We start from the raw sequence: 26,280 nt of genomic DNA, 5'->3' as shown, positions 1-26,280 counted from the left end.
TACAGTAGTACGTTGTGCCGGCGCATGCCTGGTAAGAACTAAAAGAAATGCCCGTGCTCCTCGGTGCCGTCAGGCTTGGCTGCCGTGGGCGCCGCACTGCTGCATTAGTAGAATGGCAGGCCTGAAGCAGCAGTTCAGCTCTAACTCTTATAAAGTCCCTCAGCAAGCAGCTAAGCTTGTTTGAGGAAGAACGATGGATCCAATGTGCGCCACATAGCGATGCAATTTGCAAATCTTGGCAAGCAACACATAATCTTATTGGGTTATTGTATCTTTTTACCACAACACAATATAAGCATATAACCAAACACAATACAACATCACATCTAGAGGAATGAGGTGCCCTTCCCTTCCTTTAGTTTGCTTCCTTGCTTTGAGCACCAGCAGCTCCATCATCACCGCCTCCATTCGTGCCATCATCCGGCTGGGCCGCTGTAAAAGCTTGTACCGAGCCATGTCGCAGCTTCAGCAGTGTGGCCTCTGCACCAAAAAAAAAAAGCAACCGACTTGGTTATTGCAGGCCATGAAAAAGAAAGGATGGCAAAGATGAACTGAACACCAATGCATTAGCAAGGAGTTGCGTTGCTGGTTACCGTAGACGGAGAGGGGGTCGTTCTTGGCCTTGGCGGATCTGGACCTCTCGACCTCGTCGTCTTCCTCCGGCGGAGGCGCAGCACGCCGACGACCCCAAACCATTTCCATGCCCGCTTCCTTCTTCCGCATCTCCATCGCCAACTACATCTACATCTATGGATCGGCGTGAGGTGGGGGTTGGTGCTTGGTGACGTGCGTTTCCCGCGCAAAGCAGTGGAATTGGCGGGAGCGAGGGCGTGCGCGCGAATCGATTTGGTCGGTTGCGAGCTTGCTGCTTTGGGCCTCAGAACTCAGCAGTAACTCTATGGGTGACGGCCCACAACCTCTAGTTGTTTAGATAGAAGTCAGATCGTAGGTCTTGTAAGATCGCAATTATAGGATCGTGTATAATCGTATAAACACATAAAAAGCCAAAAAAATCGTAGAATTAGGCTCTTTAATCCATCCAGTAACCACGGCACAACTCACATCTGTGGCCATCGGAACAACCATGGGCAATGGGCCAATGGCCTTTTCGTAGCAGAAGAGGTGTTCGGTTCCTGCTGATCGCTTGCCCTGCTGAATTCCACGTGCCAACACTTCCCTCTCAAAAATTCACTCAAAGCTCAAGAATGTTGTACGTCAATTTTCATAATGGCACACCCCAACTATGCATCCCTCTCACAATAATTCAAGTTCAAGGACTCAAAACTCAACTGAATGTTGTGCATTAATTTTGACAATGGCACACCCCAACTATCCATGAAGCAGGATACCTCATCCACACGGCCACATGCATCAGAATTGTCTCCTTGGACAGCCATGGTACCGGTGAGATGCATGATACACGGAGCGCCTGCTCACTGGCGGAAGGAACCAGAGCTTGCGAGAAAACCCAGTACAAATTTCACCGGGCAATATATGGCCCAGGACCCTGGAGCTGGAGGGCTCCATTCCACCCAAGTCCCAAGCAGCGATCGTACTTTAACGTAAACCGAAAGCAAGCAAACAGATGGTAGATTCAACAATTACCAATGCTACCAGCCGAACAACCAAAAATATTAAATTCACGAGAGCCATGTTTTGCAGCATTCGAGTCTCGACACGAACGCATCAATCACATAATCCACCACTAGACACGTCTCTTTAACAAAATAAGAAGGCCAGGCAAGGCCTACTACCACCCACATTTCTTTCCAGACTCTAATAAGGCACCAATCCTATCAGAGGTCTCTCACTTAGCGCCATGCTTGGCCTTGGAGTGAGCCTGCAGAGCCATCTCGCTGTTGAATGTCCTAAACAAAACAAACCAGACCAGGGATCAATACATTGCTTTTTTAACAAATAAGTGAATGCACGGACAAAAAAAAACTGTGCTAACTTGCAAACAAAGGAAGACCATGCCAACTTACTTGCTGCATGATTTGCACGGTACAGAACCACCGGATTTCGGGGACTTCTCCTTAGACTTGTCATTGTTCGCAGGGGTCTTTTTTGCTGGGTGTGGAGTTGCCACATGGGTAACACCCTTCTTGCCACCTGCTCAATAGAATGCACATTCAAAATTCAGGGAACCACCTACACAACAGAAACCCCAGAAGAACCCCCAAAACTAACTTTCCCTGCATAAGTCCCTAACTAAGAAGCCGCATAACTATGCACCTGTCTTTTGGCCAGACGGTGTGGCGACCTTCGCTTTCTTATCAGAAACGGGTGTTTTCAGAGCATTCTCGGCTGCTCTCTTCTTGCCTCCCTCTGGCTGAAAAATATTGCATCGATATCATCTGGTAAGAACAGATTACTCAAGTGAAAAAACAGAGTAAATCCATCAAGCAAGCGCATACCTTCTTGGGAGTTGGAGTTTCTTCCTCCTCCTCTTCACTGTCCTCATCATCCTCACTGGAATCACCCTCATCGCTAGAGTCCTACAACAGGCCAATATAAAGTTAATCAATATGGAATAGCCATCTATATGCAGAGACATAAACCATTTCCCCATCGTTCAACTCACATCATCATCGCCTTCCTCAGCAGATAAATCATCATCATCAGAATCATCAGTCTCATCCTCATCACTGTCATCATCATCCTTGCTTTTCATTTCAACATCCTTTACAGCAGCACTTGATTTTGAAGCTGCAGCCCCTGCCTTCCCTTGACTTTTCTGATCCTCCTTTGCTCCAGCTTTGCCTTATAACACACAAGTAGACAGAATAATATCTCATTGAGTCAAGAAAGAAGATTGCAAAACATAAACCCAACTTGCAAAAAACATTAACAGGTTGAATATATACCATTTGCCTTGATTACTGGATTTTCCAGCTCTTCCTCCTCATCTGAAATCATGCAGACAGGTTAATCCATGTCAGGGTGCCGCAACAAAATTCTACTACAGATAAAATTGCAGGTGTTACCTTCATCTTCTTCAGAATCAAAATCCATTGTGGAACAAGGCAAAGAGCAGGTCAAGGAAACAAATATTCCACACAGACACAGATACAAAATAAAAGTATTGTACTTTTGGAAACATAATTAATTGGACACTATAAAGGATATTCATCTACCTCACCAGGTTGCTCAACCTTGTAACCAGAGAAGAACACACTGGCAGCTTTTGAGGTGTGTGACAGCTCAAACTCTTTGTCAAATACCAAATCAAATTGGATTTGGGGGTATTTGTCAAGTGACAGGGTACCAATGGCTAGCTTCTGATCATCAACCTTGACATACATCAAAGCATTGTCACTTTTCTTTGATTCCCCAAGAGCAGCCTGCAAGATAGTAACCATGAGTAACTCAAAGAGTGCAGACAGAAGAATCACAATTTACAGAGAGGTGTGTAGGCATCAACCTGGGAAAGGTGCAGGATATAGCCTTCACCAGGCTCACACTTAACAGTGGTTCCAGGCTTGACTTCAAGACCTGCAAAATGTAGACCAACCACCATGAGGTGATTTATACCAAGAAGAATATAATACAATGCCATTTAACAAGAATCACAGTAGCATCCTGCAACATGTCCACTAGAATCCTAAGGGCAAAAAACACAAAGTCACTTATCCAGGTGATCAATGAGAGATAATAAGTGCTACCTTTAAACAGATCTGTGTAAATGCCTTAATCTACAATGGGAAAACCTAATATCTGCTTAAATAACTAGAGCCCTCTTATGTGTTACCTACACCCATTGCATATACCTAGTAATTTTTATTTTAGCTTTTAAATTTGCACTTTTCTTTCATTAGCACAGTATGTTCTGCTGGTTAACCACAATCCTGCATACGAATGCAGCCATTGGATTGTTCAAAGCAACTGTAAGTATATATTAACTAGGGATACTGTGCCGCTCAAGACTTGCAATTTGCAGCAAATCGGATGTGAAATGACCGCAATGTAAGCCCTAAACCCTAAACACCACAAGGGCCCTCCAAGCGTCGACACAATGCAAGTATGATTTCAGTCATTAAGCTAAGACTGTCTTCCATGTTACACAACCAGACCAAAAGAAGCGTTCAACAATCACAGGCCGACTCGACAGGGGAAAAAAAATACAAAAGGTCGCACGGGAACACAGAAACGATATACGAACCCTAAGATGCAAGAAGATCAGAGGCGAATTGAACTCATCAGCACAACATAGAGGGCGAAACCACATGGTACCCAAAGCCCTAAGATATCCGAACAACGGGATCCCATCGAATCGTAGCGAGCAATCGTTGGAATTTGAAAGCGCTGAAGAGGGATCGAGAGGTTACCCCAGAACTCCATCGGCGACGGCGGCGGGGGCGGAGCAGTCGCGGCGATGGAAGAACCTAGGGTTTAAGCCGCCGGACGATGGAACGAATGGTGGAAAGGAGCGGAGTCGGGCAGGCTTTTAAAAGGCGCAGAGCACGACCTGGCCGTCCGATCCTAATTCCGTAATCCGCACCATCCCGGCCGTTGGTCTTTTTCTTTTATTTCTTTTTTTTCCTTGTGTGCGAGAGAAAAGAGAGTACGCCCTAAATGGGCCACAAGGAGCCCACCAATCTACGGAAGATATGGTCCTCGCTTTATTATCGTCTTTACCTTAGACATGGGCCGTGCGGTCGCACGCTGCTGGCGACGGCCCAATGAGACCGAGGAGGAGGATTGCAAGACAAATTACAACAGAAAAAGGTTTTTCCTCGAGTAGTCGTCAGGAATTCCGTAAATTATAGCAGTAGGACTAGGAGGACAATACAATACAACCAGGGCAGCAGGCTGAGAGGTAACAGGCAAGTTCATTCCGCGGGTTCAGAAACAACACAGCAATGGACAAATGAACTCCACAGATTCAAAGTAGCATCTCACGAGGATTCTTCCGAGCCATGCCCATCAGGCAACACAACGAATTCTGTTTTCGGCCTTCCGGCTCAGATTGCCGGGCCACGCCGTCGCTCAGCGAGAATCGTACACAAGACACAGGACTATCCAATATCCATCCCCTGTTACATGCCACCTAAACCCTGTTTTCACACTCTTTCTCAGTTTCAGGCCGAGGCTGGCCAATCCTTTCGGATCTCGAAGCAGTAGCTCATGTCCAGGTAGACTTTCCCATCATCGTCCACGAACTGGAAAGCCAAATTCATACAAATTCATTACGACACTGGGCTATGCATTTCCAAATGTGTAGAAAATTCAGGAAGGTAGGCTTCAAATGTGTAGAAAATACTAGAGGGGTTTCCTTACCTTCAGCTTTGCAGAATATGAACCCCTTGCAAAGATGCCGCTTGGTGTCGTATCTTCCTCGGCCTCGTATGTGTAAGGCTCCTGCTGAGGACTGTAGGTCCCCAGCATCACCTTCTGATTTTCCACTGCCAAAAGCAACCGGGGGGTCAACTATCTTAGGCTGAGGGGGAGCATGCGCTGACTCAATGACTGGGATTTCGATATCAAAGGCCAACTGACTTCCAGGTAAGTGAAGATGAACATTAACATTCGTTGCAAAAAAAAAGGGACAATGGCAATTATGTTTACATAAAAAAGACCAATCATGTGTGATGCAAAATTCATGAGCCAAATAGTTAGTAGTTTTATGGTAAGCATTTACATAACCAGCACTACAATGTAATGCAGATGTCAATTAACACAAGTATCATGTAAAACTACTCAAAATTCAAGCCACCATCCTTATTCTCATAAATTGCAGCATCAGTACGTAACCAACAAAGTTGATAAACATCTATGCATATGATTGATTATAAGTCACCTCTTACTCCAGTCTTCCAGACGTTGTGTGTGTATCTGAGACCAGACACAATGTTGTTGGAGACAGTGAAGGAGAAGCGGAAACTGTAGGTGCTCCCATCCTTGAGCGCGAATGCGTACCCCTTGTCATCCAGCACAAGTGGGATCGGCAGAACCAGATCCGGTCGCTCTGGACTTAGGATGGTCAAATTCAATATGGTCACCTCTGGTTCTGCAGTCTCTGCATACATAAAGGTACTATCAGTCCAAGCATATGGAAGCTTTGTTTGATTGACTGCACTTTCCAGGCCATGTTCAAGTTAATATATTTAGCTGCACCGGAATTCTAACTCGATGTTATCTTGTCTCTTAAGAAAAATTTAAAGGCTAGCTTATTTGTGCTTTAGTGTGCCTGAAAGTGAATGAAAGAAACAGCAAGGCTGTAGTGAAAAAAAAATTATCAGATCATGCCATGGACACACCATTTTTGCTTTCTATAATGACTTTCATTTCTGACATTGCAACACATGTGCGAGCATTAGTGCGGTATTAAATGTACCTCCAAGCTTAGTGGTATCAACATCTCCAAGGAGCTGCTCTTTCCACCTCCTTAGGCTGTCATCATCCTAGGCAAATAAATCACATTCAAAGGGTAAATGGATGGGGAAGCAACAGTAATAACGGCATAGATGGTGGCCTAACCTACATACTGAAGGTGTCACATAATCGCATGACGTGAACAGGCATAACCATGTTACCTTGTCGAGCTCAAGGTGGTCCTTGAGGGGAACCTGAGGACCAAGCGCCACGGTGTGCTTCCCATCATCATCATCATAGTCGTCATCCTCAAAATCATTGGTGTCTGTGTCATTGTTGCTAATGCTCACTGATGCTTCCTTATTCTCCTCCTTATCCATGCTCCCTGTTGTCCCGGCTTCTTTGCTGTAATACAATCAAGAATGCAGATGATGATGATGAATCAAGCAAAAATATGTCGCTCCTAACATTCTAGGCAAGCAATATATGGCAAGCTAGCTTAATCAGGTAATTGTGCATGAGAGGCAAGGTGTTAAAAGCAAGGGCCAGATAAGTAAATAAATAAGAAAATAAAATCTTGGACCTTCATTAGTAGCAGCGCATCATGTCACATACTAGTCGTAGCAACATGGACAGATCAACGTGGGGTGTGTCCACATGGCAAATGATATTTTTTTTCTTTCTCAAGATGAGAGCGACGAACGGGGAACTTCATCCCTACTACTGAGACGACGATCTAGTGACAAACAGGGTGGCATCCCACGTTGACCCTGTTCCTCATTTTAGGACGAAGTTTCGAGAACAGGAAACGTGGTGTCGTCCTACATTACAGACAGCTAAGGTCTGGTCTAGTGTGCGTGCCTAAGGGATAACCATTGAAGGCATCTCACTTTACCCTGGAGTGGCGAATCAACATATATGGCAAATATTTATGGAAAATAGGCTGCACAACCTGTGCAGCAAGAAAATCCACAACTGGATGCCACAATGGAGAGGAAGGAACAATTTCCTAAAAAAAAAAAAGAAGGAACAATTTGGATTGTTTGCTCAATTCATAGACACACAATCAATGCAACTTTAACAGTTATGTGTTCATACTTGATTGTATTGTGCATTTCCAAACAACACGAACTAACAAACAAAAAAGGAAGTTATCTTTACGTATTACTTATGCAATCAGATCAAAGTACAGTCTAGTACTCTAATTCAATAGTTTTCCCTACATTTGAAATCTCAAACCACAGAGTAGCTTCTCTAAATGGGTCCATATTACTTTCCGATTGATGGAACCAAGATAGAGCGTCACATTGCACAAGCTATTCAGTCTATCAACTATTGGTGACATAAATTTACTAAAGGGCAACATCTGCAGCCCACAAAGCCCATACCCCTTCTTCACTCTCCTGCTGGTTGGTCCCCCCCCCCCCCCCCCGCGCGCCAACCATCATCGGAATTGTTTACATCGTACGCGAACCGCACCTGCACTATCTGAGTGTCTGATACAGTACTGATTTCAAACGTGTACCACATTCCATGAGCTGTTTTATCTGCGAACTTGCAGCTTGCGCCAAGCTACTCCTTGTCGTGGACGTTCGTTGATGCACATTTGTAACGCCAATTCTATCTGTTAATCATCCACCCGAGCGGAAACCAGAGGCCGTCCAGCGGTCCAGGGCAGGTGGCGCTACGTGATTCACTGAGGGAAGCTGGTGAGAAGAAACGTGGGGCGTGGAGGGGCCGCAGGTCAAGGAGGGGCAGGTTCCGATGACCAGCCAAAATGAAGATTGTCCTATGGAGGATGGCCTATGACTAGGGATGGCGACGGAGCCGTTCGAAGCTGAGTGGAGCGTGCACGCACCCGAACCCGACATCCAAGAAGAAAACCTACCCCGCTCCTGAACTCTGATTCGGGTGAAAATCCGCACCTGCCCCTGAGCACGACTGACCTCAAGAGACAAGAGCACAGTAGCACAATATGTCTGTACAGTTTGACAAAGTGATAATCACCAAATAGGCAAAGCTACAAAAGGAACGAAACAAACAGATCATCAAGAGTTCAATATTCAAACACCAAATACAAGTTCTTGACCAGCAAAGGCGTACAGTCAAACTTCCAGAATAAGAACCACTAGTGCCAGAGTCGAGATTGCATCCTTGCTCACTTGCTAGTTCCAAACTTCAGATCAAGATGAAAAGGAAGTAAAGATATCATTAGCTGGAGGCACTATCGACCTGCTACAAAGCTAAGTATGCCACAAGATTTTTTTTTTAAAAAAATGACTTTCGCTGCACTTTACTGTGTCAGTATGTCAGATTAAGATGGTTACATTTTACAGCAGAATTGAGTAACCATTTCAGAACCACCCTGTACCTATATGCAGTGCTATCCAGGCATCCAGATCCAGCACATCACTAATACAAGTACTGCTTGCACATACATCACGATTCAGCATTCAGTAGAACTGCTTGCATATCTAGTGGCCACAAGGCAGGAGTTAGGGTTGGCGCTCAGTTGCTCACCTTGGGGAGGAGGACGAGCAGCCGCAGGTGCTGTGTCGCTGTAAGGACACGTTGGCGCGGGGGGAGAGGAGGGCTCGCCGTAGTCTCCTGTGCCAGTCAGGTTGGTCTCCACCGCCCTCGCCCGTCGGGATGCTCAGGGTGGAGGCGGGGGCGGAGGCGCAGCGGCGGTGCCGCGAAGATCGGCGTGCGGCTGCCCCACTGCAAGCTGCGCCAGTGTGCGGCTGTGCCTGTTACATGGGCTGGGCTGTTTCTTAGGCTCAGATAGATATTGAACGGCCGCCTAACGGACGAGAGGACTTCGGGGGCCCGTGGGCCCTAAACCCGACCCCGCCCGACCCGTAGCCCCCACGGGTGGAAAACAGCGAAATTCTAAAAGTAGGAAGGGTGAGATAACTTCCGGAAAGCAGAACTCTCCCGTCTTTTACTTTGTTCCTGCAGCATCTGAAGAAGCTACAGTAATTATAGTTACTCTTTGGCATATCTGGAAAGCAAGAAATCCGGTGAGAAACACGAGAGAAAGATGCCATCAATTATATTTCCAGTCAATCTTATGGTAGGAAAAAATGTGCTTGTTTTGTCAAAAAGAATCAACTGAAATTGATCCCCCCCTCACTTTTTTCTTCTTGCATTCAACATCATAGGTTTTCATTCCCTCAAAATAAAATAGGTTTGCATTCAACATTTCCTCAAAATTCGAGAAACAAATCATAGGTTTTCATTTGCATTCAACATTTGGGTACGCGTGATACGAATTAACCGCATAAAGAAATTAAGTTTCTTCCTCAAAAATTTGTTTCCTCCTTCAACTCCAGAATGAGGACCAATTTAATCTGTATGTGACATATTTGAGTAAATTGCACCTACCACACAACAACTTGTCAAGTGGGTGCATATTTGTCCAACAACTTGTAAAATGCTTAATCTAATACAATAACTTGACAGGTGGGTGCGGATTGATCCAATAACTTGTAAAATGTTCAATTTAGTGCAATAACTTGATAATTGGTGTATCCGCAGTCCAAATGTTAAAATGAACAACATATTTGCTAATGTTGGATCAGTTATATATTCACATCAAAACAAGTTATTGAGCGTTATTTGATCATTGATATTCATGTCGCAATGTCAATGTATTTGGTCAAGATGAAAACCTTTATTTAGGAAATTAATGTTATGCCTTCATATTAATTATTTTATACAATAATTTAATTTTTATTAGGAATATTTAATTCCATATTCAATATTAATAAGTTTACCTCACTGTTTTTTACACCTTTGATTTTATACATTGTTTAGCTAAAAAACAATATATTAATACGTATTAATAATATCTTTTAGGAATTAGCGTAAATATTTTTAAAGTCTCGTGTACTTATTTAGAAAGGTAAAAATAAGCTAAAAAAAAGAGACAAACATGCTCGTATACAAATGTTGAATACATGAGCAAAAGCTTAGAGGTTCTAGGATCCCTATTTTTGACTTTAGTCTTTTGGTAATACCAATGACATAATTATAAATATTATTTAATTTTAACTAATGAACAAATAGTTATCTACATAGTTGAGAAGTAACATGAGAAGTAACAGTATGGTCATGATTAACAACTTTTATTAACAAATATTAAGAATGATTGACTTGAAGTAAATTCACATGTGTCCATCTACTTACGTTGTCGTTTTAACATTTGGATTGTATGCACCAATTTATTAAGTTATTGCACTAAATTAAATATTTTACAAATTATTGGATCAATCCGCACCCACCTCTCAAGTTATTGTATTAGATTGAGCATTTTATAAGTTATCAGACCAATCTGCACCCACATGACAAGTAGTTATACGGTAGATGCAATTTACTCAGCATATTGAATTTCCGACGAACACAAAAGTGATACTAGTAGTTAAGATGGTTACCAGTAGTAGAAATAAAATAAACGACGAAGAATGAAATAAAATGAAGCGTCCCTGTGACCCTTGTGTTCCAAACACACAACAAAAGAAGAGCAGCAAAGAGTGGACCGTCGTGCTTCTCTCGCGCGCAGCGGAGTGGATTGGAGAACCCCAAATTTAGGACAACCCCCTCTCCATCCCTGCCCAGCTGCGCTAGCACTTGGTTTTGGTTTCTCCTCCGCCTGCACCTTCATCTTCGCCATCATCATCTTTTTCTTCTTCTTCTTCTTCACTCGGCGATCGTCCAACCCCAAATGCATGGTATGTGACCTGCTGATCCGATCCATATCCCACTGCGTCTTGCATCCTCGTAGGGATTATGCTCAGTTCCGTTGGTTGGTCTCCTCTCTAATTAATCTGGTTGATGTTCATGCATGTGTTGCTTTTTCTGTTTTCTTAATTAATTGCGCCATGCATCTATTCTTCATCGTCTTCTTCTCCGGATCGACCGGCTGGTAGCAGTACGACGGCTAGCTAGCATACATGGAGGCTTTGCCAGATATCTACCCCTTGACGGGCCTGCAGATTGGGTAACTTCTCGTTTGGTTTCTGACCGAGATGATCCGTAGGGATGATCGACGACGAACAATGAATTCCAATGCCGTCGTGCGTGCAGGGACATTCAATCCTACATCTCGCGGGCGTTCCTCTACTTCGCCCCGCTCAGTAAGAAGGTGTTCATTCTGGTGGACAACCAGCCTTGGCTCACGACCAAGCAGTCGCGATCGGCGAGGCTGTGGCAGTTCATGGTCACCAAGGTAACAAACCGCGTCGTCGTCGCCGCTGCCGCCGCCAAATCGAAGCATCAGCTGATAGCAGTTCAATTGCAGTACAGGATGTCTCCGTTCGCGAACTCGCGCGCCAAGCAGGTCCCGTCCCTGGCGGCGGCGGCCGCCGCTGCCTCGGCCGCGTCCGGCGGCGGCGAGAGCGACGCGATGCGGCGGTGGTTCGCGGTGGCGGAGGACCTGAGCCGCGCGCTGCACGGGTTCCTGGTGTTCGAGGTGTCGTGGCGCGACGTGCACGGCATCAACTACCTCAACGAGCTGCTCTCCGACACGTCCCTGGCGCTGGAGGCCCGGTACATGAAGAAGTGGGAGTTCTACAGCGCGGAGCAGGCCGCCGGGTGCACCCACCTCTGGTTCCTCGGCCGTGCCGCCGAGGCCCGTGCCCTGCGTGGCTACCTCGCCGCCCTCCACGCGCACTCCGACCCCAGCGAGCAGCTGGAGGAGTGCGGCATCGCGCTGCGCCGGACGTGCTCGTCCTCGTCCCTCAGCGCCGTCTCCGAGGACGACGACGACGTCCCCGGCGGCGGAGAGCCGGACCATAGCAGGCCCCGGTACTCGTCGGAGGCCGAAGGCATCGTGAGCTCGCCGTCGGCGTCGGCCAGGGCCCGGCGGGCGCGCGCCGAGTCCCCGTTCGTGGCCCCGGCGCAGTACAGCGACACGCTGATCCTGCTCCGGTTCCGGGACAGCCTGCTGCCGCTGAAACTCCGGAGGATCATCATGTCGGACATCCGGCTGCTGACGCTGCTCGAGTCCGGGCTCCCGCCGTGGGTGATCTTCTTTCAGTCGTACCCGCTGCTGTGCCAGCTGTACAGGCCGTGGATGCGGCCGCTGGCGCGAAGCCTCTACCTGCTGGCGTCGCTCGCCACCTTGCTCATCGGCTTCTACGACCTGTACAAGAACGTGCCGCTGCTCAAGTCCGCGGCGGCGCGCATCTGCGGCCCGCTCTTCGGCTGGATCGAGAGGTGGGACATGGTGACCCGGATCCAGTACCTGGGCACCATCCTCTTCCTCCGCAACCTCCGCAAGTGCCTGCAGAGCCTGGCGGCGCTGCTGCGGGCGGCGCGGGCGGTGCTCCGGACCGTGGCGGCGCCGCTGGCGGGGGCGCTGGGGCCCGTGCTGGCCGCCTGTGGGGAGGTGTGCGGGCTGGTGGCGTCGGGCCTGGCCCCGGCGTGGGCGCTGGCGGTGGACCTGGCGGAGGTGGTGTGGGCGCCGTTCGACATGGTGCTGGACAGCGTGGCGGGGTGCCTGTGTCCGCTGCTGCAGGTGGCGATGCTGCCGGCGCGCGGCGCGGCGGCGCTGGCGGGGTGCGCCGGCGCGCTGCTCTCGGCCACCTACAACTTCGGCAAGGACATCTGGGAGACCATGAGCAGCATCTTCGAGCTCAACCACATGTCGGAGGCGCAGCAGGGCGCCTTGGACATGTCGCAGATCAAGACGCTCTGGAACGATCTCTTCTCCCAGGTTGCACAGCACACAACTTTGTTTTGTTTTTCTCATCTCATCACGCTGATGCTGCAATACATAACACAACAAGTGCGTGTAGCGTAGATCTTCCGCGCCATCAGGGGCATACTCAATGGCATATCGGTGTTCTTCGCGTCCTGCAATAGGCACAGGCTGAGGTACCGTCCCGTCCCATCCCGTCCCACGAACCAAACATGCTGTATTTTCTTTCTTTTGACCAAGGAAACACATGCTCATCTAATCCATGGATGATCTTGTTGCTGCAGCATCTACAACCATGCGCAGTCGAGGCTGCGGCACATGCTCCGCGTCGCTAGGCTGGCGCCGACCCCATGTCGATGCAAGCACAAGGCGAGACGCCGTCCGGGGCAAAACAAAGAGGTGTGTCATCGAGTGTCGCCACATTTACGTGCGGCGCAGCAGCAGATTTTGTTTTGTCGAGTAACTCATCCCCTGCTTTCCTACTTGTGCCAGGATGATGCAGCGGCAGTGGAATGTGATGTCTGCAAGTGATCCATATATGCATATGTCATCTCAGACCCCCATACCAATGTAGCCATATGCGTACTCATAAGTGTTAACATCGTGACACATAGCAGCGAATACTTTACTTGCCATGATCAGCAAATTAGGCCCCGTAAGTGGTGGCTGCCATTGGCTTGTATCCGAGTAACTACATAGGGACTCACCCACCTACATGTGGGCCTAACAGGCTAAGCGCCCACCGTTACTGCAGGGGAACTACTTTTATTGGCCTAGAGAGAGAGAGGGGGGGGGGGGGGGAGGAGGAGTTGGAAGGAGATTTTGAAACGAACATTTGGTTTATTTTCAGAAATTCATGCTAGCTTGATTTCGTCTTACTGACTTGATCCAAAACCATGAAAAATAAAATCATAATCATTGCCCGCAGTATAAACAATTAACTCATGTGCAAACCAGGCTAGTTCGGTCGGTAAACAATTAACTAGTAGCTTGAAAATGATATTTTTCACATGTGTTTCCTTAAGTAGACCGCCTGTGTGATTAACCATTCCAAAAACTTTTAAAAAAAAGCAAATGCAACCAGAAATCTGCGTCTGGAATTCCAGGTCCCGTCGGCCATCGATCGCTGTGACGCCGTTGGTGCTCTTCTTGATCCTACATGCCTCGCTGAAAAAGCCTGCCCGGATCTCTATCCAACGTGCATAATCTCACGGGTCCTCCTGCGGTCGTGCCCCTCACGGTCACCCGTCACCGCCATGCGGAGCTCGTGGAAGGGGGAGGGAAATATACGAATTACGGTTTCCAAGTCACAACTTTTGCATACAAACTTGAAATTGGAAGCTTCTTTTTCTTTCCAATAAAATAAGTTTGAACGTGCAGAGAAAAAAGCAAATCGCTGAATGCTTGCCCTGTTTGGACCTAAGCTTCGATTGTTTTTATGCCATTTTGAGCCCTACAAAGTTTCGTCACCCGTTTTCAGCTTTATGTATTTTCGTTATTGTTTTTCCCCTTCCTCCCAAACTTCACCATTCTTATTTCCATTTCCATACATACTGAGTGTTTCTATGCACTCTGAAAGAAAATGAGAGGATAAATGATAAAAAGAAGGAAACCGGAGAAGAGATCCTCCGGTGTTCATCATTAGTTAGTAGGTGTTCATAATCAATTAGTAGTGACGGACTGGAACTTCCTGAGAAAATGTCATTTTCACATGCAACTCTTACGTGAATCGCCTCTGTAAACGGTTCCCAAAGTTGAGAAACATTTGTTTCTTAATTAATATCTAATTAAATTGATTTTGGCAATTAATTTCATGGAGGGATATATCATGTACATCCCCATGTATAGTACATTATAAAAATATATGCAAATATTTATTGTATATCTATACTTCATCGATGAATATGTGTTAATGGTGTATATTCTAATTTACTAGTTTTGCAAAGTTTGCAATCATTTCATAAATTTTACTAGAGATGAAGATAACCATGATATATCCCTCCACAAAATTCCATCACTAAACTCAACTTAATTTAAAAATAACAAGATTTTTACTTGATTTTATGAAATCATTTCTACCTGTGAATTCATCTAGAACTCATTCTATTTTCACGTGTGGTTTTATGAAGGAACCACCTATAAAAAATGTGTTTCCGCAAGCAGCCCATAATTAATTACCTTGATTCTCTACTATACAAACTTGTGCTTAAATAGGCTCAAGCACACTTAAGCACCGGTGCAAATTAACTTAAGCATCCTATCCACCCTTTAAGCACATGTGCAAATCATATGGTGAATAAAAATACCTGTTCTTCGCTAAGCACCTCCTCTGAGCTCTCCCACTGTACATGCTCGTAAATTATAGAAGGAAAAAAAGAATAATGAAATCACTTGGATTGTTAGAGTCCTAGACTAGTACGGGCACGCGTATTCGTGTTTTGAAAAAAAAATAGTCTTTATAGATACACAAACATCACGAACATGTATGTATACCCTCCAACATTATTGGAATATGTCGTAAAAGGTAGACAAGCAACGTGATAATCAATCAATACACAGAAAAACAGTGGGAACCATACAAGAAAAACAAAGAAACACAATGTACTCCGGATGTGTGTGTGTGTGTGTGTAGCAATGGTAGCAAGTGTAGTAGTATGTAACTACGGTTAATCGTCGCTCGAACTCGGTCCTGGCGCTGGCGCCGGTGCCGGCACCGGCGCGTCGGACTCGCCGCCGGATCTGGTCTTGGCCAGCTTCAAGTCCGCGTAGACAACTCGGCCTTCGGACTCACCGCCGCTGCCGTCGACACCCAGCACATGGATGTTGTTCTTGGCGGAGGCGGTCGCGGCGAGGAGCAACCCCACCAGGGCCAGGCTCAGCATGGCCACACGCATCTTGTCGCCTGACATGATCTCTTTATTGGTTTCGAGAGGCCTTTCCTAGCTCCACTCGGATCGATCTGTGGTCGCCTTTTGAAGAGGAGTTGAAGCAAGTTTTTATAGTGGTGGAGGCAGGGGTCACTTGTGGTGTGGGCGTAAGAATGGGAGCCCTGCTCGTCCTAATTTTGGGAGTGTTGGCATGCAGCCCTCCATTGCCAGCTCTGAATAGCCTTTTCAGAGTACAGGTGTGCCGCATAGCGTCGTTCTTGGTAGCGTGCCATGGGTCGGTGGCTTTGTATTAGTATAGCATCATCTACGATATCAAATTAGTTTCACGTGTACAGTTGACAACAAAACAATCTGTTCTGTTAAGTTTGATTCATTTGGTGTTTATGTGAAGCACCTTCTGTACAAGAACATGATCGCCGCCTCGCCGGGTGCAGTAGTTCCGAGCAGCTGTATCCTCTCGTGCGGCACTACCCCTCCCTCGTGCTCTCACCGAGTCACCGCTGCCGCCTTGATTTTTCCATGGCGTTCCATTTGCGTATTAAGTTTATTTTTTACAGAAAAAGTTATTTGAATCTTAAGTTAGACGCGTCTTACACATTGTTTTATACGTACCCTCCTGTGTTGCCACAGTTTAGTACTTCCATTCCATTAAGAGCACGCACTGCAGTAATAGTTGCTGTCGACACACAATTTGTACACGTCTTGGATGTGACATCGATGGTAAAAAATGATCCAAGACTCGATGATAAAAAATGAGCTTATTACGTTTTGGAAAAATAACTCTCCGGTATTTAAAAATATGTTTCACCTCCAGCGCCCCCAGGAGTACACGTTCATACTCCCTCCGTTCTCGGCACTTCTACATTCATAACTTTTACTATTCATCTAGATATATATCTAAATACAAAATATATATCTAAATATAAAGTAAAAAATTATGAATCTAGAAATACCAAAACGACCTACAATTTGGAAGGATGGAGTAATTGCTAAACCACACATAATCATTAAATCAATAGTGCTGCCGTAATTGGGCCGCAAGCATATATTCCAGTAAAGTGACAAATCAGCAACAACGGTACCTTTTTTGCAAAATAGGCATTTTAGTCTTTAAACTTTGCAGCGAGGGTCAAGTTAGTCCCTCAACTTCTATATTGACCAATCTAGTCCCTCAACTTTTGTTTTTGATCAAACTCATCCTTTGTGCTCATATGAAGCCCCATATTAGCATGAAACTGATGCGAAAAGTCTTTTATACCCTTATCTCCTTCTTTCCCTCTTTAATTTCCACCCTTAGAATTATGATCCAAAATAAATATGAGTATATATGTGTTTACCGAGAAAGTATGAATACATATGTGGAGCATGTATACCGTACTGAGTACATGTCAATTTCAATTTTAAAGCATGCGTACGTACACTGAATTGTATATGTACCAAAATAATATGAGTACATATTTGTTTGATTACATACATTTAGCATATCAAATTGTATATGTACCAAAATAATATGAGTACATACTTGTTTGATTACATACATTTAGCATATCAAATTCGTATGAGCACATGCATAACTTAAAGAGTATGACTAGATACGGTTTTTAGAAATCATATTATTTTGTGTAGTTAAAAAATATACTGCTGTGTGCATGTATTAAAGAAGTATGAGCACATACATGCTTGACCTACAAGAGTCAAGGGCAAAAATGACTTTTAGCACTAGTCTCATGCTAATTTGAAGCACCACATCAACATAAGGATGAGGTTGACAAAAAATGAAAGTTGAGGAACTAAATTGGTCAATCTGAAAATTGAGGGACGAACTTGAACTTAATCATCCGAGTTCAAAGACCACAATGCCTATTTTCCCTTCCTCCAACTACTGTACTCATAAGACTCCCCAACTGTACATGCCATTACAATTACCATAATTCTGCTACAAGACCCTACGGCCTGGAGAGAAATCTATGAAATTCTTGTGATTTTACAGTGTAAGCTTTCACAAAATTTGCCTTTGCAGGCATGGTTCCACTAGAAGGAGCTCTCCTCCTCTTTCTCACACGGAATAAGAAATCCTCAGTATCAAGGACATAGGAAACCTGCAAATGTGATATCATACTTAGGCACTTGAAAAATACTGATGGTGATAAAATAGTGCAGCCCCATGGTCAAAATGACAGCAGACATTGAAAGGAGTCGGTACTCAGTAGTGTCTACAAAATAGGCAAGAGTGACTGTAGATTATGCAGTACAAATTGTATGTACCTTCGAGGTTTTGCAAGATATCTTGCATTCAAGACCATTGGAAAACATGACATTGTCCATGGTCTTCAGAGAAGCTGGGGAATCATCATTTCTCCCTTGCTTCCGCTTATTCCTGGAGTAAAGATGTAAAATCATGAAAGCGAACATGGAAATTAAAATCGAGGGGTCCATTATAATGCCAGGATAGTACCTCCTAAGGAAGACATCATCAGCCAATTTGGTATCTGAACTACTTGGCAGATAATCATTATAAAGATATTGTGAAAAGGTTGGATCATATGAGACAGCAGTCACTTCAGGTTTTTCATTCCCATACTCCATGAGCTGAACAGATAATCTTGTAGGATTTGAATGCTGCAGATTGCAAAAGAAAGTGTCTGTGATCCATAGTGGGAAGATCCAAACATGCAATGTGCAAAATAATTGATGCCCCTCCCCTCCCTCATGTGTAGTAAGATACAAGGATTCTTCAGATAAACATTGCATGGTACACTAAGTAAAAAAGTGCAGGTATATTTACGTAAGACACAAGAAATATAATATAAAGATTCTGAAATGGAACTTACGCATTCAAACCGATATATGCTCTCATCATGGAGGAGGACACGTGCATTTTCATGATATACCAGATCAAGGAACCTCCCAGGAGACCTGGAATTTTCATACAAATAAAGCTGGAGAAGCTTGTTGTCCATTTCATCAGATGCTATTACTTGAAGCTGCAGACGAATAGGAAAGAAAAGTTAATAATCTAGCTATTATGTGGTAAAATAGATATGGTCTATGCGCAACTTGCCTGCTTCACAACTTTGAATATCAGTTTATCTAAAGTAAAGAGAACGTATGATTGAGTCCCAATGATGGAGCGGCAGTCATCTTCAAATTTGGTGCTGTCAGAAGAACCATCAAGCAAGCTGTATAGTGCACTGATAAACCTGCACTAACAATACATTAGCTGTATACAACAGGCGATGTTTCCATGAAGGCTGAGGATTGAGATTTGAGAATATTACTTTGAATATTGATTTGGAGAATTTGCATCCTTTGAAGCCTTCCACTTCTTTTCTGATGTGGAAGAGTTTGTCTTAGCTGACAATATTCTCTCATATAAGATCTGCAATCAATACAAGTTAGCCAAGAAGACCACATAGGCACATACGACAAACCCTGCAAGATTATTGAAGAAACTAACCTGATGGAGCCTGAACAGAACATAAAACGAATCATTTCCATAAAACACATTTGTAACTTTATCTTCATGGTTTTGTAGTGTGGCGGCGACATACTTGTAAAGTGGTTTAACAGTACTGTGCAAACGTTCTGAAAATGGCAGCGATATTCCTACATCCAGATCTTGCGCCTCTGTAATCTCTGCCCCACCCTCACTTTGGGCCTTAGTATCAGGGTCCATGTCATCCTCTTCTTCCTCATGATCTTCACGAGAAAACTCCTCGCCACCACCATATTCACTGCCAGAGGCATCTTCACCAGCCTCAGATGCATTTTCACTATCCTCTGTAGACCGCTGGGCACTCTCATCAGCTTCATCATCTGCATCAGCATGATTCTCGCTTGTGAACTTGACAACTTCCTTATGCCTACCCTGTAGAGGTCTGCTGGCTGAACCTTCCTTTAGTTTAGAAGTTCCATTTGAAGCTTCAACTTGGAAAACACCAAAGTTTTCCTCTTCAAAATCACCATTAGGAGATAATTCACCCTCTTCTCTTTCAGGCTTTAAATTGTTGTGAGACCCAGAATATTCATTAAATGGATTAACACCCACTCTATACAAAGATGTGATCCTCCCAGCTTCCCTGTTCTGTTGAAATGATAATGCTTACATTAAAAAAATAAAATGAGTTTCCTCAATGTTTTTCAGGGAACAAATATGATGCACACCACTGAAAATTCTAACACTTCCATTTCCTGTTTTCATGCTTTTTTTTTTCTTTCACCACGTATGCTTGAATTGAGTATTGAAAAACAAAGGTGGGGATAACACAGTCATAGCCACAGCCAAGGAAAGAAAATAGATCCAGTTTAAGAATGACCATACCCCTATAAACGGAATTGTTTCATTCCCACCCTTAAATTCAACCACAGCCTTAGCTCCAGTAGAGGAAGTACTACCTATCAGGTAAGATTAAACCATTGAGAACTGGTAATTAAATCACAATCAGTTATAAGCTAAGAAACAGAGTAAGGTTGCTAAAAAGGGTGATGAAAATAGTCAGCCAAACCTGCTACAAGGTCCATATTTGCTCTACCCTGATTTTTCTCGCTTGGAGAAAGATCAGTGTTCCCCACTGATCCTTTGGTGGAGATGTTTTGTGCAGTTAATGCAGCTACTTTGTCAGCTGCAGGACTGGTGTTTCGTACTCTTCTATGCCGTTCAGCATTTGGTAGGTCTTCGCCTCTGCCGAAAGCTTCCTCAGCTTCATGGGAATCATCTTGAGCATCTCCTGTAGCTTCATTGACAAATATAGCACGAGAAGGTTGTACACGTTCCTTTAGAATGTTTTCATCACCATTGGCAGGCTTAACGGCAACTGTACCATTTGTTGTTGCATTATTTCTTGTCTCACCAAATGCCAAACCAACTTTTCTGATTCGGCTCTTTGCTTTTACCATACCAGTATCTTCAGTGCCATAATCTCGATGCTGAACGCCCAATATAGGCTCCAAAAATGTTGTCCAGATTCTCATCACTTTGTCAACTTGATCTGAAGAACTGCAGAGTTCTCCACAAGAGTATTTGATGATCTGGTAAAGATCTTCGTGAATGTCTGAATCTACATACTCAAATGACATATTGGGAACTATAGGCCGCCTATTGCCAGCAGCAACAGCAAGTAGCACATCATCCCCCTTCCTTTTCTTCTCATTGATTTCTTTAATCTCAGCCAATAGAACTGTGCAAGGTCCATGAGGAAGGATGATACACAATTAATAGATTATTTCAGCGCTAATGCCTTGGAACAATAGAACATGTGCATACCTTTTGTGTTCAGATTCTTTGCATCTTGTTGTTTGAAATAGAAACTGCGATGGTCAAGAGACTTGTGATAATTTTTTGCATATATTTCAGCCCAAACTTTATTAAAATCTGACTGGCACCTTGACCATTCCTCCTGCTTTTGTTTAAGCCTGGTTAAAATAACTGGTAATGCCACATCAGCATTTTTGCGAAGAACATCCACGACATCAAGTCCATGGTCCCCATATAGCCGCTCAATGCACCTCATATTCAAAGCTATCAAGAGAAGCAAAAGTTCAATAATATGCATGCACTTCAACAAAAAGAGAAAGGATAAAACCACCGTACATATAAGCATTTTGATGCATGGTCAATTGCACACAAGTGAATGCTTACAAGTCAAATGTTCATCGATGTGGATAGAGCTGTCTGGTTTAAGTGATTTGTCCATCTTTTCTACCAACTCCTCAACACGCTTAATTGCCGCATTAACGGATTCCAACAGCATGTCCAGCTCAAACCTGAAATTAACCATCCAACAAGTTTTGACTATGATCTTTAGAGCTACTGTAACAGAATAGCAAGACCATCGAGTACCAAGAAATGCCATAAACTAGATGTTACACCGCCATGATGAGTGACAGATTGCAGTAGCACAAGAAACAAAGGGTCATTATGCACCTGGCCTAATCTTGTATGTCAGATTTAAGTTGCAGACTTAACTGAGTAACTGACTGAAGTTCCCATAGTTAGCTCTGCACTTTTAAGTACTGGTAATCCCTGAAGAAAAACTTAACCATCTACCGCTTGTGGTCCAAAAACAGGTACCAATAAACATACCAGATTTACTAAATGTAACTATACCCCCGTGGCCGAGTTGTTTTTTTAACGTAACAACAAAACAGTTGCTATGAATGAACAGTCATCATAGCAAAAGTCCTGGTTAGTTAGGTCCTTATAGAAATTTTATCTTTTAAACATGGAAGTTGTCAACCAATAAGAGTCAGCACTGCTATGTACCAACAATTAGGCATAGTCAAATAAGTAAAAAAAAAAGAACTCCATACCTGTCATCTTCACATCTAAACAAGCTTTCTTCATACTGATTTTTGCGCATGTGCTTAAACGAATAATCTTCACTTCCCGAGGTCACTGATACCCAGAGATCATTCAGCACTTCAGCTCCAATGTCAGTCAGGTTGCTCGCAGGAGGCATTGGATGCTGGAAAGGAAATGTAAAAACATGAGATGGCACGTAAGACATTATCATAAACTACAAAGAGTTGGATCAGCTCACATTTTCAGGCAAAAGTCGGTAACTTGGAGTGCACCGCTGACAGTTTGACAGATCAAGCTCTGATATTGGTTTGCACAGGTTATATTTTTCTTTGCTAGGGAATGCAGTAGCTTTGTTACTAGCTCCTTCCTTAGAATTGAATGGCGATACTTTTTCAGGTCTTCCTCTTTCCTTATATCTCTCTTTCTCAGGATCTCCATGCCCCTCCTTGTCTCCCTCTCTTTCCACAGTTTTAACTGTCCGTGATGTTTGCCCTTCATTCCAGAATACTAACATAAACATAAACATCCCTATAAAAGCATAACAAAAGAAAATAAAAGCTTCACAGCCAGCTTCACTTACTTTCTTTTAAGATTCCTTCCAGAAAGCCATCTGCAAAGTAAAAGGACCATTTAGAGATTGAAAAATACAATATACTCAAATACTAAATCACGGAAATACATCCAATAAAGTTGCATCCACAAAAAGTAACATGTGACCCACCTATGTTTTCACAGTGTTCCAAGAATTCACTGAATCCATTCACAAGATCCGGGTAGTGCTGAAGCGGCTCCTTTACCTGAAAATCAGAAACCTTTCCATCTTCAGAAAATTCAAAATAGATTTACCTACCCTAGTTGTCATATAGCAAGTCCCGTAGATCATTAGCTACCCTAGTTTTCATATAGCAAGTCCCATAGATCATTAGCTAGAAACTAGAATCAGCTTTAAAAATAATATCATCTTGGCTTACCAATCTTTTCAATTCACTTCTTGTAATAATTTCTTGGCTGTATATGTGAAGGCAGTTCAAGAATTCTCGGTAAGCTTCAGGCTCTAGCTTTACCTTCACTTTTTCGCAAAATTGAGACCCTTGTGTGCTTGAACCTGATTTTAGAATAGCAAGAGATGAATCAAGATTTAAAATGCCGAACAGGGGAAAAGAAGGCATACATCGATTCAGAATGTAATGCTATTTATTAAGAGGAACAAAAACACATGATGGATTCCAAAGTTCATATAAACCAAGAGGCCAACATCTGTACATGGACGAAGTAACATTAGTACTATTCAAATATTCAATGTGGCAAGAGACTCACTTTTCAGTACATAATTATCATTGAATGATAACGGAGAGATGCTAGGACCCCCTAGTGCATCATCACCGGTTTCCTCCAACTTTCTTTGAGGTTTGCGGCCACATAGCCCTCCATTGTCATATTTATCATTCCTTTCATAATCTCTTCTATCCTGACTGTGGCAGGCATTATTTTTCTCCTTAGTACACCTTCTCAGGAGATCATGCTCAGGATCAGGGCGATCAACACTGGAGGCACGATCAGCTGTTGACAGAAAAGCTCGCTCCCTCTGGAAAGAAAGAAAATAAGCACATACCAGAATTGTGGGGAGTAAATTATTAGGTTCAATAATTCTGGAGTTTAAAGGTATCTGCAGGAACAAGGACCTAATAGACAAAATTATTCCATGCACTTCCATGTTTTATTTGTGCACCACGACCAACAAGTACCATGGACAACTTTTCATCGACTTATGTTTATCCTAAAACACACGTAGAAAAAAAAAGTTTATCCATATACTATTACATCTCATTAATTTCATTAAACACGGTAAGACAGTTAGTGAAACTGATAGTAAGGGAAACAGGGGAACTTTTTTATTCTTCCTAACAAAACACTTTAGCCGTGGAAAAACTCCCAGCTAACTAGTACTCCATCCATCCATCAATGTAAGGCATATTTTGATTTGAAAAAGGTCAAAATTGGAATGTTTGGCCAACAATTTGTCAAATTATGCATGCGTTCAGTGTACAAATGTTGCACCAATAGATTCATATTCAAAGGAAATTTATGATTATGTATAAGAGAAATTAAAGGCTAGAATCCACCTATGAAGACTTTGTCCTAAAAAATACAACCTGCATTGATGGACGGAGAGAGCATATAGCAATCGATGCATTTGGAACTGCACACAGATGGTTTTATTTGTAGACTCACCTTGATGGTCTGAACACTCCTAGCAGAATGGATTACGGTGCTCTTCTCATCATTTCTGACTCTAGAGATGGTGGCTGCCTGCGGAGGCGTAGGGTTATCAGGCAAGAAGTGCTTGAACTCCTCAAGCAAATCAGGATGGCCATGGAACAGCTTCGCGACCTGCGGTGGACGAGAAGCGGTGAGGCAGAATTATGCAGTGGCATATACAAGGAACATGTGGAGGGAAGGCACGGTACCTCTTCGTAAACATCTTGGATGGGCTTGTTATGCATGCGGTACATGTTGAGGATCCCCAGGAATGACTTGTAGACATGATCCTCCTGCTGGAATCGGCTCTGAGGCGTAGAGGTAAAAATAATCAGATGGATGGTTTGCAGAGGCAAATCGGGAGTGGGGCGGAGACGAATGACACGATACGAAACCTTAATCGTGTTGACAAAGCTGATGGCCTTGGCAAAATCGACGGGCTTCTTCTCGAGGTCCTCGTGCTTGATCTCATATCCCTTGGGGAGGAAGGCGTTGAAGCCGAGGATTAGGTCGGGGTAGCCGTGGAACAGGGTCTTGACGCGGACGATGACGCCGGCGGTGTCGATCTTGTTGCTCTTGAAATCGCGCATGACCTCGAGGAACTCGTCGTACTTCTGGCGCTTGTCCTGGAACTTCTCCTTGACGGACTTGAGGTAGGTGAGGGCATCGGTGGTGGTGAGGTTCCCCTGCGGCGGGGCCGCCGCCGGCGGCGGCGGCATGTGGAATGGATGGTGGGGGGAGATGGGGGAGGGAATGGGATCACTCCCCTCAAGGACTCGACTGGATTGGATTGGATCGCGAGGGCAAGGGACCCTGCCGTCGTCGAATCCAATCCACCGGCGCGGCGGCGGCGGCACCTGACGGCGCGGCGGCGAGATGGATCCGATGCCGGCCTCTCGACTGGTACGATCGAGCACTCCCTGTTTCTCTCCTGCTCTCCCCCGGTTTCTCCCCCCTCTCGGCCTCTTCTCCTCTCCCCTCTCAAAAAACCACAGCAGATAGATGATCTGCTCACGCCGGATCGCCGACGCCGCAAAAAGAGGCGAGAGGTAACCCAAACGGTCTTCCCTTCTTCTCCGACTCCGCTCAGTCCTGCGGCTCTCTCCCACCCAGGATTGATCTGGGCCGTCCGATCGGAGATCGAAGAACTGGTCCACCGCCCAGTCTTTTTTCGTCAAACAAACGAGTTTTTACTTTATCAGGTCTTAAAAAACAGGTGACCAAAATTTGCAACGTTTCAGGTGAAGAATGGTACTCCCTCCGTTCCAAATTATAAATCATTCCAACTTTCTTGGAGAGTCAAACTATTTTATGTTTGATCAAAATTATAGAGAAGATCGCAAAAGTTTATGGCACCGAATAGATATACTATGAAAATATATTTAATGAAGAAACTAATGGTACCTATTTGATATCATGAATGTTAGCACTTTATTGTATAAATTTGGTCAAACTTGAGATGTTTTGACTCTCCAAGAAAGTTGGAATAACTTATAATTTGGAATAGAGGGAGTAAGATGTAAGGTTTTTATACCAATAGGGTTTGAAAAGATTGCAAAACCAGCAAAGAAGATAATTAGTGGGCAGGATACCATGGTTGATAAATGAATGGTGGTATGCAAATATTAGAGATGGGGACCCTAAAATGCGAAGATTTACATGACGAAGGTTGCAGTGGCGGGTCCAGCTATGAGAAAGTTGTTGAAATGGTGAGAGAAAAGAGCAATATAGATATAATGATAAGAGTTGGCAAGAGTAATACAAGAACAATATCATGTGTAGAGAGTATAGATTGCGTGAAACAGATATTACCGATA

The 26,280-nt window shown here is 44.2% G+C and overlaps 4 protein-coding genes across 5 annotated transcripts; 1 reads left to right on the top strand and 3 right to left on the bottom strand.

Moving 5' to 3' along the window:
- Nucleotides 1-1,601: 1,601 nt before the first annotated feature.
- Nucleotides 1,602-4,445, bottom strand: LOC117850746 (histone deacetylase HDT2). Its single transcript, XM_034732607.2, has 10 exons — nucleotides 4,329-4,445; nucleotides 3,425-3,495; nucleotides 3,130-3,344; nucleotides 2,988-3,016; nucleotides 2,868-2,909; nucleotides 2,585-2,763; nucleotides 2,418-2,498; nucleotides 2,236-2,332; nucleotides 1,986-2,112; nucleotides 1,602-1,868 (listed from the first exon to the last, which is right to left on the bottom strand). The coding sequence occupies exons 1-10, from the start codon at nucleotides 4,339-4,341 to the stop codon at nucleotides 1,808-1,810; spliced, it is 915 nt and encodes a 304-aa protein (XP_034588498.1). The 5' UTR covers nucleotides 4,342-4,445; the 3' UTR covers nucleotides 1,602-1,807.
- Nucleotides 4,446-4,813: 368 nt separating this feature from the next.
- Nucleotides 4,814-9,073, bottom strand: LOC117850749 (rho GDP-dissociation inhibitor 1). Its single transcript, XM_034732609.2, has 6 exons — nucleotides 8,836-9,073; nucleotides 6,537-6,720; nucleotides 6,338-6,404; nucleotides 5,801-6,019; nucleotides 5,281-5,405; nucleotides 4,814-5,162 (listed from the first exon to the last, which is right to left on the bottom strand). The coding sequence occupies exons 2-6, from the start codon at nucleotides 6,693-6,695 to the stop codon at nucleotides 5,082-5,084; spliced, it is 651 nt and encodes a 216-aa protein (XP_034588500.1). The 5' UTR covers nucleotides 6,696-6,720; nucleotides 8,836-9,073; the 3' UTR covers nucleotides 4,814-5,081.
- Nucleotides 9,074-11,515: 2,442 nt separating this feature from the next.
- On the top strand, nucleotides 11,516-13,776 carry LOC117848993 (uncharacterized). The gene is made up of 3 exons (XM_072292286.1): nucleotides 11,516-13,030; nucleotides 13,118-13,191; nucleotides 13,300-13,776. Exons 1-3 carry the CDS (start codon nucleotides 11,531-11,533, stop codon nucleotides 13,544-13,546), a joined length of 1,821 nt encoding a protein of 606 aa, XP_072148387.1. The 5' UTR covers nucleotides 11,516-11,530; the 3' UTR covers nucleotides 13,547-13,776.
- A 3,909-nt stretch (nucleotides 13,777-17,685) lies between these two features.
- On the bottom strand, nucleotides 17,686-25,514 carry LOC117848368 (paired amphipathic helix protein Sin3-like 4). 2 transcript variants are annotated; one of them, XM_034729741.2, is made up of 20 exons: nucleotides 24,859-25,514; nucleotides 24,673-24,771; nucleotides 24,437-24,595; nucleotides 23,522-23,789; nucleotides 23,176-23,309; nucleotides 22,926-23,001; nucleotides 22,785-22,814; nucleotides 22,443-22,711; nucleotides 22,213-22,367; nucleotides 21,542-21,666; nucleotides 21,167-21,421; nucleotides 20,409-21,080; nucleotides 20,225-20,298; nucleotides 19,361-19,987; nucleotides 19,182-19,282; nucleotides 18,965-19,103; nucleotides 18,735-18,887; nucleotides 18,359-18,522; nucleotides 18,169-18,280; nucleotides 17,686-18,002 (listed from the first exon to the last, which is right to left on the bottom strand). In XM_034729741.2, exons 1-20 carry the CDS (start codon nucleotides 25,180-25,182, stop codon nucleotides 17,850-17,852), a joined length of 4,089 nt encoding a protein of 1,362 aa, XP_034585632.1. In that variant the 5' UTR covers nucleotides 25,183-25,514; the 3' UTR covers nucleotides 17,686-17,849. The 2 variants fall into 2 exon arrangements, with proteins under 2 accessions (XP_034585632.1, XP_034585633.1); XM_034729742.2 differs by having other exon boundaries at nucleotides 22,443-22,696.
- Nucleotides 25,515-26,280: the final 766 nt, after the last annotated feature.

Source organism: Setaria viridis, chromosome 3 (genome assembly GCF_005286985.2).
Source record: "Setaria viridis chromosome 3, Setaria_viridis_v4.0, whole genome shotgun sequence".
Lineage (NCBI taxonomy): Eukaryota > Viridiplantae > Streptophyta > Magnoliopsida > Poales > Poaceae > Setaria > Setaria viridis.
The sequence above is the reverse complement of the archived record's forward strand: the minus strand, read 5'-3'. Positions and strand labels throughout refer to the sequence as shown.